Raw genomic sequence first — 11,894 nt, 5'->3', positions numbered from 1 at the left:
CCCACTTGGATGGTTACTTAAGACTATTCCACATCAGTCAGCTGCTTGAAGTCAAGTTAATGTATACTTGCTTTGACAGCAAAATACAGTCAGTCAGTGCAAGAGGCACTAACTGATAATCTTCTCATATGTTGTTCTCCTCATATGGTGTTTTTTTCCTTCAAATCTGAAAGACACCTGTCATAAGCACAGGATTTTTTAGAGCTTTTGACATTTAATTGAGGTCCTAGAACATGTGTTGCTGCTGCCGCTTTTGTGTTTTGTTGTCACTGAAATGGATGGGTTTGAGCAGTTTAAAAACCAGCTTTGATGTCTTCCTCCTGGCCCAGCTTGCTGCACAGGCTTTCTGGTGCAGTGGCCTGCACTGAAGCCCGCAGCTCTTGCAAAATATTTCATTGGGTGTGGATTTACGTCGTTTTTCCTTGGGTACCATTAATTGTTAAATGACACAGAATTTTAACCTTTCTTTAAAATCTCATGACATCTGGTGCTCTAAGCAACAAAAAGTTCCATTGAACTGAGAAAACTGACCAAAAAGTAGTTTATTTGTAATTATAAACTGTAAGTCCTAAGGCAATTCAGTTGGAACAAATGGTCTTCTTTAATTAAAAAAAAAAAAAAAAAAAAAAAGGAGAGGGAGGGAGCAGGGGGATCAAGTCTTCCTTCCGTTTGGTTAGCTGTCTTCTCTGCATCTCTGGCATGTTCCTGTTGCCCAAGCTTGTCTCTACTTAAATGAAGCATTAAGTGGTTTGGCTTCACTTTCCCAGAAGAGTTCAATGATGTTTGAGGAGAAGATTTTTTTATTATTATTATTATTTCTCCCTGTGTGATGCAGAGCACTTGAATACCCTGCTTCCTTGCTTGGGGGGCCTAGATGGGCRCAGGGCAGCTCAGAGCTATGGGCAGCTTGACATGCTCTCAGGTGCCTTTGCCAGATAGGTTGCACCAAGTGGGAACAGGAGTATCTCCAGCTCTGTGTCTATAGGAGTAGGCGCAGATGGGAGCTCCATGCTGCTTAATTCCATGTCCTGTTTTTTGTCAAATCACTATTTTCAAAGAAACAAGTGTTGTATCTAGTGAGTTCAAGTAGGAGGAGGATGGCAGGGTAGGCTGTTTTGGCTAGCARTTCTCTGCATAAATAGCTCTGCTTTGACCAGCTAGGTCTGAATGTGGCACTCGCACTGTGCTGGACCCGTTGGCTCCCCAGGGGACCGGCTGTGACTGTGCTTCTGCAGTTCAGGGGTGGCCCAAGTTCTGGAGAGCTGGCCTTTGCYGGAGGGAGCGAGAGCGATCAGAGTGTGGTATCTGCTCCCAAACAAGGAGATGAAAAGCACGGGGATGAGCAAGAAGTAACAGAGAAAGTCCTGCGGCCAGGACTTCTGGGCTCAATCAAACCTGCCACTTGGCTATTCTTGATCTTATAGTTCCTTGCAGCCAAATTCTTCTCTTACTTGAAATTACGGCAAAGTAACAATTTTTTTCCATCCTGTCTTAAAAAAAAAAAAAAAAAAAAACTCTCCCAAGACAGTAATTCCATCCCTTCTTGCTTGCCAGTTCCAAAAAATCCAAAAAAGCATTATTCTACTTACTTTAGTAATATTAAAATGAAACTTGGGTTAGGATTCCTGAAGATGGATAATAGAGATATGAGATCAGTTTAAAGCTGTTCCATTTTTCTTGTATGTCTTTGTTCATGGGCATTTCTTATTTAGAGTATCCAAAACAAGAAATTGCCCTGCTCTTGCACTTCGTCTCATGAATTTGGAAGAACAACAAGAACTATTCTTTACCCCAAAGGCAAAAAGGGGCTGAGGACCAAAATTAGATCTTAAAGAAGTCAAAGCCTGTATTCATGCTTTCAGATCCAGGGTAGCTGCATTTCTTTTTTTGAGTTTGTTTTGCAGCTCTTTGCTTCTGAGATATTTTGTGTTACTTGTAGCACGAAAAGTAATGCTGCCTTTTGACCTATCAACAGGCTGAGAGTGGGTTGTACTATACTAATAGTACATTTTGGGACAGAGTACAAACGTGCTTACTTGGGCAAATATTTGATACAGAGACTCCAGAAGATGATGTATGAGATGAAAGACACAATGTATCACCCAAAAGTATTAAATTTATAGAAGTAGCTCCATCAGATTTCAACAATGAAGGGAGCTCATAAGGTGACTCAGGAGGACAATAAATGACACGGTGAAGAATCCATTCGAGGTTTCTCAGATGCTGTCTGTGTAGCCCCTCAGGCCTCACRCTTCTACAGAGCAATGGTAGTTGAAACTGGTACATCTGTCCAAGATGGAAAGTGTGGTGAAACAGTTTTGACCCTGTGGGATCTCCTGCCCTTGTTACAGTGACACACAGAGCAGGAAGAGTTTTGCAACAGCCTCTTGGGACTCTTTGGAGACAGCTTGTATGTTCTTGTATTCAGAGGTGGGAGAGTATTTGATGCCTTTCAAAGGAAATGGTCAGTTCCTGAATCTCTCCTTTGCATCATTTCAGAGCAATCTAAAGAAAGAAAGGGCAGTTCTGTGTATTCTGATCAATTTTGTTATGCTCTTGTAAGTCGTGTTATGTCCTTGGAGAACAGTRCGTATTTAGTACATGGTGATGACATTCTTCTAGAAATCTTTTCCACAAAGGCAATCGAGTGTCTTCCCCGTTCCTGATGGGAAGAAGTCTCCAGTGGTTGGCCTAATACACTTCAGCTAAAGAGCTTGCCATTTTTATGCTGCTCTTGCTTTTTCTCTCAAGAACTCTGTATATTTGCAGACAAGATTTTATTTGTATGACACTACTACTGAATGATGCCCTAATATCTGATGTAATTTAAAAAGAGATGCCTGCCTTCCTTTGGTGACTGAGAAGATTCAGAAGCTTTACTTCAGATTCATGATTTTTTTTCTTCATGTTCCCTGGTGTACAGAGGGTAATACAGTCCATTTAAAAACAAACTTTTTTTTTTTTAATCATGGAGTAGCTTCATAATCTAGAAGAAAATGTAAAATAAGATTAAAATATGGTATCGTAGGATGATGGAATTCTTGGGGGAAATGCATCCTTTTGAGATGAGTATTTTTTTTTTGCCAACAAAAATTCTGTATTGCTTAGGCTACAAGTGTTTCAACACTTGACATGTAGTGAAATCTGTTCAAGGTATTAATAAATCTATAAATTAGGGTGATAAATGCACAAGTATTTCATGAGTTCTGCTATCATCAGTCTTAAAATTCATACAACAAGGGCKATGCGCAGATATTACAGCCAAATGACAAACTCTTCTAATGGGTTGGCACAGATCTGTTTTGTTAGACTGTACATGCAAAATCTTAGCTTTAGCCAGTGGGAACTTTGTTAGTGTTACTTCCCTCTTTGGGCCTTTCTAATGCCAAAATCTTCATTCCTCTCTCCTGACCTTGACTGTTAGAAGGTAAAGGAAAAGGCAGTTTGCCTGATATGCTATGGGTGAAGCAAGGGCTCATGAACCCGAGAAGCATTTGCGGAGCTAACACAGATAGGGAAAGCTGTCTGCTACCCGTCCATCGTTAGCCTCAGGTAAGAAATAGCTGCAGTTTTGTATCAGACGAGACCTGCACCTGGGCATTTTGCTGGGTGTCTCTCTTAGGAGTGCAGAGGATGGATAAGTGGTGGACGCAGACGGAAGAGCCTTGTCCCATGCCAAGTTGCCCTAACTCCAAAGGACTAGTGGGGTTGAAGTATAGAAGAGGTTTCTAATGCCTGGAAAGGGGGATGCCTGTGCAAAATTTGTCAGACAAATAGGGCTTGGTTTTAAAACAGTGCATGTTTAAAGATGAGAGTTACAAAGATTAGCTTGTTTGCTGGTAGCTCTGTCTACTTGGAAGATGAAAATTTAAATGAAAAATAGATTTGTTGGGGCAGCAGAACTGCTCTTAACTACTGGTGACAGTAACACTGATGCACAGTTTGGGGCTGACAAAGCAAGTGCTATACTTAAGCACATCATGATACAATACAGAGATCTGTTGTGATAGTGCAACAAATCACAAATTAAGCTCCATGGAAACAGCAGAGGCGTTGAAAGTAAGTTGAACAGCTTCTGATGCCATGCCTGAGAAGAAGGCACGTGAACATCCAGCAGCCGGAGATAAGGCTGCAAAGCCCTGTGGACTTGCTCGGTGCACCCCACTGCAATGAATATCGCATTAGGCTTGCAGAATATTTGTTCGGTTATTCCTTACTCCATACTTAAAAACTTTTAACCTTATGGCTAAAGAAAAATACCATTGTCTATTAGTATGACTGGAACGAAAGATGAATAGCGAATTAGCCTTGAGCTAACTGTCAATCTGACTTTGATAGCCCATCACTTAAAAGGTCCTTTTATGTTTATGAACAAGCATGACGTCAAAGCCAAGGCGGGGGGAATAATACCAATACTTAGGGCTAAACTTGCATAGCTTCCAAGAAGAGCCCCTGTGTGAACTGTTTGTTTCTCTACATGCGTAGCTAATTAGCCTAGGTTGCTATAAGTCGTGGCGGTGGCATTCGAACTTCTTCTGCTGTTTTGGGGTAGCTTGTTTATGGTGCTTCCATGTGGGAATCTCTCCAAATAGGAATTGCATAAAACTAAGGATATTTCGGTCAGTTTTCTCACAACCTATAAGTATTATGTTGGAAATGCTTGAGTATAATCATTATCAGGTAAGTTGTTACTGTATAACTTTTTTTTTTTTTTTTAAAAAAAATGTTGCTAAAAAGGATTATGGTACCCTGGAAATCCTTTTTATCTGTGTGGAATCTAGTATGTTTTATTTCACAAAAATAAGTAGGATCATTATCTACCTTCTGATAAAAGCTAATGGTCAAAGATTCCAAGGTGTGGTGAAAATTTGCATGGAAAAATTTGCCTTCTAGTGTGTGTTGAGGGTGTACCTGAATCAGTCAGTGAGGTTCTTCATGTTTTGTATATTTAAAAAAAATGTTGTACTGAAAAGCTCATCTTAAATATGAAAATTGCAAATTATGACAATATTTGTTGGTCTGAACTGAAACATTTAATTTTTTTTTGCATCATATTTGCATAATATGTTTTTAAACAGGCTCTCATTTGCGTATGATTTAGACCGCATGTATTGAAAATACAAATATTCTGGAGGAAAAATGGTGTCCTTGTTTAAACAGTGTGTTACTTTTAACTAAAACCTGGCCAACCTTTTAGTCTACCCCTTGCTTGATGTCTGATAAAGGATAGCACTCTGTACTATTTGGCTTAATTGGTATCTACTGACAAGTAAAAAAGAATCCTGCTGTGCACCTTATTTCTCTGTATTTCTGTGAGAATTAAATGTGATGTCGCTTAAGGTTTGAGAACGYTCTTTTGGAAATACCTGTGTAAATTGGAAAGCTTGAGTATTGGTTTTAAGTGAAAACTCTGATCATAGAAAAATAAGTGGAACTTCTTGTTTGGTGATTAAGAAGTCAGTTACTGAAACACTAGCTCCTCAACTGATTTCTTGCTACCCAGTGTGAAATAGTGAAGCACCACTGACTTCCTTGGAAGTGCACAGATCTGTACTTTGAGTCAAGTGCTTAGCTCATATGCATGTCACAAATGTGTACCCCGCACTGATAGCACTTTTAGTGATGCCATGAAGCAATAAAGCACTTTTTTTTTTTATCCTGTTTTTACAGGTGCAGACTCACCTTGAGAACCCAACCAAGTACCATATTCAGCAAGCCCAGCGGCAGCAGGTAAAGCAGTACCTCTCTACCACTCTAGCAAATAAACATGCCAACCAAGCTCTGAGCTTGCCCTGTCCAAACCAGCCTGGGGATCATGTCATGCCACCTGGAACAGGAAGCAGTGCACCCAACAGTCCAATGGCTATGCTTACCCTCAACTCCAACTGTGAAAAAGAGGTAATGTACTCTTACCGGGTATATTCGTCATTAAAATGGAATTACCTTCTCTGCTTTCTTTCTATTAATAATTTTCAACCAGATTTGCTCGTTGTTAGGATGTTAAGTTTCTTTTCTGAACCTTTGGCTTTGAAAATGCAGTTGCTACCTTTGTATCTGCCTGATAATTATGTATTTGCATAGAATATTAGGGCCAAAAAACTTCTGTGTCCCAGTAACTTCCTCCTTTTTGAAGTATTTTAGCTAGCTTATGCCTATTAAAACCTTTTTTTGCTTGCTTGCTTGCTCAATGCACACAGTGAATAATTGACCTTTGGAGAATACAAAGCTGTTTTGTGTGCTGTAGCTTTCTGGAATAATGTTATTTATGGCTCATTCAGTGTATAAAGAGCAAAGAGCATAACAAAAATAACTGAAAAACACAAAGCTTTTTGAAATATTTTAGATTTCTCTGTGTTTTTACAGTAAAATTTGAGTGAATCTGTTGCATAGCTGGAAACTCCAGATTGTCCCAGCTAATATATTATAAAATTTAACAGAGTACTGTTTCAGGAGGAAACAGTTGTGCATGAGGCTCACTAGCCTATAGGTAGAAGTCCTTTGCAGTTTTATCTTAATATTTCTAGCAAAAATTCGGTTGGATGTTATAAGGATGCATGCTCAGATGCAGAGGGGAGGTTATTTGAATGATGTTAACAAGGGTTAGACTCAGGAGGTTAACATTTTGCAGCTTGACAAATTAGAGACGATTGTAGAGCTTCTTCCCCTGCCAGCCTTTCCCACTTTTTAAATACAGAGACAGATGCACTCTGGGAGGAGACTTTTATCAAACTTAATCTGAGTAGCAGTTATTCTAGAATGGGTTTTACACATGCCAGAGAAGTTATTTGTGCTCCATAACTTCAAAAGAAATGAAAATCAAATAGTGCCAACCTCGGATTTCAGCTGTGCCCAAATGCTTTTTCTCAGGATATTTACAGCTTCACTTTGCTGTGTCATCGGGCACATGTGTGCATGACACTGTTTCAGTTATGCTCCTTTTGGGACTGAGACTGTGCCGTGAACTCAGATCCATGCTTTGCTTTTTCTTTTTTCTTTTTTTTTTTTTCCTTTTTATTTCTGCAGGGATTTTATAAATTTGAAGAGCAAAGCAGGGTTGAGAATGAGTGCCTGGCTCTGAATACACACTCACGAGCATCATGCATGCAGGTACTGGATGACACAGGAGTTGGAGCACAGAACCCTTTTTTAATAAGAATGTTCATTTGAAATTATGCTAAATAGTAAACTTACTATTTAAGTGGATTGAAAAAAATCACAGATTATAAATCTGCCATGTCTTGCACATCAGAGTTGACTTGAAAAATGCATTAAAACRTCTGAAAAGGGAGAATGCTTTTCTAAAACTAATGTGATAGGAGAACATCGTATCAACCATGTTTTAAGATCCCCTATTAGGAAATCTTTTCTAATCCAGTATCCTCAAGACCACATCTTTTTAAGACTACATGGATGTGTTGCTGTTCTGATAGTGTTTCCAAGGCCCTGTTTCTAGACAGATCATGTTTGCATTTAAAATTGTGAGTTGTGTAGGCTAGCATACATCCATGATAATTTGTCTTCAGTAGTCATCCTTCCTTTTTTAGCAAAGTGTTTTTATCCCTAGTAACAGTATTAAGGATATGGGCTATAACTATTAATCCCCTTCTTGCCCTCGTTCTAGATGTTTCATTCTAGGCTTATGTTTTAGTGAGCCGATGTGAAAAATCCCCTCAACTGCTTTTTCTACAACCGACTTTAGGCAGTGACTTTACTGATTACTATTATTAAGGGCCTCTTAGAGGTAATGAAAAGAAACAGGCAATCCTACAGGATAGTTCAGAGCACCTGACTTGGATGATTTTCAGGTCTCCGTTTCTCCTGACTGTGCAGCAGCATACGGAGGCATGTTAATTAAGCCCAGTCCCTGGAAGAAGGTTGCTTGCGCCACTCTCCATCTCTGGGCTGCTTTTGGATGGTGCTTCCTGGGAGGGCATCCTGGGGAAACGAAACAAATGAATTGCCCTGTTGAGGAAGGGAAGTCTTTCACCTGCAGTCCATGGTGCTGTTGCATTCACCCTGCAGATGTCAGCAGCCCTGGCCCTCCTGTGTGCAGGTTTTTACCCCCCAAGATAGGAGTGCAGGCAGGCAGTTTGAGTCTCGTGATTGGTGATGGGAAGACTGGGAAGACGGCAGGGCTTGTGCAACGTGGGGGAGAGGGAGAGCATCCACCTCTGCTAGGGTGGATGGGTCTGAGGGGAGTAACACCCTCCTCCGATCCTGGGAGGAACAGCTTATGCGTGGGCATTTAGCACAAAGCACCTTGATGGGAGGAATGCATAAGGTTGTGAAACCTCAAGGCTTTTCTTAGTCTGGCTGTCCTCACTGCATGATGGGGTCTATGACTGTGATTTGGAGTATGGTAAAAATTCACAGACTGCTTGTGCTTTGGCCCATGCTCCAGAGAAGCAGTGTGTGACTGAGGTGCTTTGTTATGCCTCTGCATTTTATTGTTTATGATAACTATATTTTCTTTTTCTGCCTTTTCTTCTGCAGATGGATGATGTGATTGATGACATAATTAGTCTGGAGTCAAGCTACAATGAAGAAATTCTTGGCCTGATGGACCCTGCCCTGCAAATGGCAAATACGGTATAATGGTCCTTTCCTTCTGGTTGCCCTGCTAGCAGTCTAATTCTCTTGTCTGAGAGATCACAGAACTGGAGCATGACTACTTCTCTTAGCAATTAAGTAGTTACTGTCCTGTGGAGAATAATTAGGCTTTCCTGTTAAGAGCTTAAGGCGTACAGTTGCCATGAAAAACCATAGATTTAAAAATGCAAGCTGACATCAAATTGAGGGAATACAGAAGGTGATTTTGTTTCTCTTATTTCAAAGTCAAGTCAGTTGGGAGTAACAGAGGAGCAAAGCAAACTGCCTACAGAAGTGAGCTCATACCCATTGATATTAAAGATAGCCAGGGACGTTAAACTCAAGTGTTGGAAAGCCTAGAAGGAATCTCCGGTCCCCAGAGTTCCCATATCTTTGTAATGTGCAGTTAAGCAATTTTAAGCCATGCTAGAAAATACATTAGCATCCCTGTCCACAGATGTTTTATTTGACCTAGGTAGATATCGTATCTTTAATTTAACTGATTTGATTTCCAAATGGGGGTAAGTCCCAAGCTAGAGAGCAGCAAAGATGGTAGAAAATGAAAACAAACCAAAAAACCCAACGACTTCCCCTTCTCCACCCCACCTGCCTCCCCACCCCCCCCCAAAAAAGAAAAACAACAAAAGTCAAGAAATAAGGAAGATGGTAGATTGAAAAGGGGAGAAGGGGACATACAAAGTCTGTGACAGAAGAAAGGATTTAGGAGGTGAGAATGAGTGAGTGAGGGAAGGCATATGTTACCTTTGAGTTGCTGTTTCTGTCTGCTTGTTCACATTGCTGCAAGCATTAATATAATCGTACTTCTGGCATAATCTTATTTTGATCTTTCATGGAGGGTAGCTCCAGTGAATTTTTCGCCTGAGGCTTAAGTGCTCTTAGATCTGGTCGAATAGATGTCTGCCAGTGCTGGCGTCTAGATCATCTTTCTTTTTCTTTCTTTTTTTTTTTTTTCCTTTAAATCTAGTGCCAAAGTTTACCACTCACTACATAGCATAGATTTTGTGGCATAGGTTTACATTTGCTTACAGCACTTGTCTGATGTCATATAACCCAGTCTTACGCTCTCACAGATTCCCACAGCCCTTTGGAGATGTCCTGAATTCCACGGGAAACAGCCACCAGCATCCCGCATTAAATAGTGCACTTTAAGTAGAGTGAGGAATAACTGCAGACTCCTGCCAAAGCAAGTGAATTATCCTGCAATCTCAAAAGGTTGAAAAAGCATATCTGTCTTGTAATTCAAGAGGAGAATTTAAAAACCCTTGAAAAGATAATAGGAATATTTAAAGATGGTTACCCTTTTTATTAAGCATTGATCCGGTGGATCAATATTAGAGAAATGACTCCAGAAGAACCTCAGTCCATATGGAACTTGGCCTTATTTGTGCTTCTTCCTTTCTCCTTCCATAGGGACCTCAGCAATGGCTCTTTGTGTCCAGACAGACATTTAGTAGTGCTCTGTGCTCTTGTGTTGCAAGGAGTCCATGTAGCCAATAATTAGAGTACACCTGCATCCCTCCTGCTTGCTGCATGACAGCRAACCTTCCAGAGACTCCCAGGTTTATGTTTACTGTGAAATCTTAACCACCTACACAAGACTTTCTGATCAAATCATTTCCTCTCTTCAGTTCTCAAAGCTTGTTCTTAGAAGGGATGCATGTCCATTTATAAGCAGAGAAGGTGATTTCTGAACTTGAACAGTAAAGATAGGCAATGYAGGTCACTTAGTTAGGAACAGCATTATGCTTTTCATTTAGATTAATCACGCTTTGAGAAAGTACCTACTACATGTGGTGAAATAAGAATATGAAGTAGTAGAATTAAACAGTTAAGCTACTAGAGGCAGAAAGTGTAYTTCAGTCTCTGAATGAATCTGATACTCTTCTGAAGTGATGAAGATTGAATCATGCATCTTGCTGATTAGTTCAGAAAAAGAAAAGGGGGGAAAAAGACCTGATAGACATTTTTTAGTTTGGAACAGGATATGACTCCTGAAACGCACACTATTTTACTAATAAATAACAAAAACRTATAGACGGAGCTAAGTAGAGGTGAAAGAAATCAAAAGGAAATGTCTAAAGAGACACAACCTATAAATAGCTGTGCTGAGACTGCAACAAAGGCTGCTATTGTTCCCTAACCAACAAAGGATGAAAGGACCAGTTTGTTACTTGYGTCAACAATACCTAATTGATAAGCAAAATCAGAGATTTGTGTGTAGAACAAGCTAAGGGAGGTTTCCAAGTACCTCTTAATTGAAAAGGGCTCCCTGCAGTAAAGGAGCTGTGGAAGTGTTTGTAAACTTTGGTATTGGCTCACAAATTCACTGGCTTTGCTTTTGAGGTGAGAAATGTCACAGAATGATCGCTAGTTTGCTGAGCGTGTTGTACTTGGTAACTGAATTTCTAGTTACTATGTATACTATGTACTAGTATTGTTGTAGAGAAAATGATGGCTAGTTCATCCAGCTAATGAATTTCTAGCAAGAGGCTGGACAAACAGTCCCTTGATAAATGCTCCCACATGCATACAAACCTACAAAGCTTATGTATTGTGCAAACTTCTGCCTTCATCTTCCTTTATTTGGTGTCAGTGCTAAGTCAGCAGCGCCTTGTTGTGACCTTGGTGCTTTGGTGGTTGTACGTTCCTTAGCCAAGTTCCTCTACTGCTTGCCGTTTCTGCAGTACTTCCAGGGTGCACRTTCAGCAACCGCTGCCTGTGTTACCTCCCCTTTGGTGGTTGCTTAAACAGGTCCAGTTTAATTGCGTGCAAATCTGACACTGTATTAATGTCTTTGGAAAAAATCAAAAACCTGTTTTAACGAGCAGGTTCTGTCTTGGATTAAGTAAAGCAGCTGGGTGACCTTGACTGTTCTCAGTGTTTCATTATAACCCAACTTCTTTACCCAGGCTTTGAGATGCTAGTGTCTAGGTTTCTGAAAAAATCTTTTTCTCTCTGAAATTCCTAATTAGATTTCACATGTCTGGTTCTGAACTTCAAGTTCTTGGGCTACAAACAAGTCCTTTGTGCTCTTGCTATGCTTAGGAGCATGAATAGAAAAAGCACATCCAAGTCAGAAGGGTGTATGATGCTAGTGCTGTGCCTGTGTCAGGGATGTGTTGAGGGCCAGAAGATGTGAGGATCAGGCTTGTGGGGCTGTGCAGGAGGCTGTAGCCCCATAACAGATTAGTGGGTGCGCCACAACTTGCCCCCCAGTCTGTAAAGGGCAGCTGGGACCTAAGATTTGTTGCAGATGTTCCTTTTTTTTTTTTTTTTTTTTTTTT

General features: G+C 40.4%; 1 protein-coding gene across 11 annotated transcripts in view; it reads left to right on the top strand.

The window, feature by feature from the left end:
- Nucleotides 1–11,894, top strand: part of MITF (melanocyte inducing transcription factor) — a 104,504-nt gene that overhangs the window by 79,870 nt on the left and 12,740 nt on the right. For 9 of the 11 annotated variants that reach the window (XM_085300074.1, XM_085300073.1, XM_085300069.1 and 6 more), the window contains exons 3-5: nucleotides 5,671–5,898; nucleotides 7,024–7,107; nucleotides 8,494–8,589. In XM_085300074.1, the coding sequence (XP_085156200.1) occupies nucleotides 5,671–5,898; nucleotides 7,024–7,107; nucleotides 8,494–8,589 (408 nt within the window). The remainder of the gene's footprint in view (nucleotides 1–5,670; nucleotides 5,899–7,023; nucleotides 7,108–8,493; nucleotides 8,590–11,894) is intronic. The other 2 variants (XM_085300070.1, XM_085300071.1) reach the window with 1 other exon arrangement.

This window comes from Rhea americana, unplaced genomic scaffold (assembly GCF_003343005.1).
Source record: "Rhea americana isolate MKP2758 unplaced genomic scaffold, rheAme1 scaffold_16, whole genome shotgun sequence".
Taxonomy (NCBI): Eukaryota; Metazoa; Chordata; class Aves; order Rheiformes; family Rheidae; genus Rhea; species Rhea americana.
The sequence above is the reverse complement of the archived record's forward strand: the minus strand, read 5'-3'. Positions and strand labels throughout refer to the sequence as shown.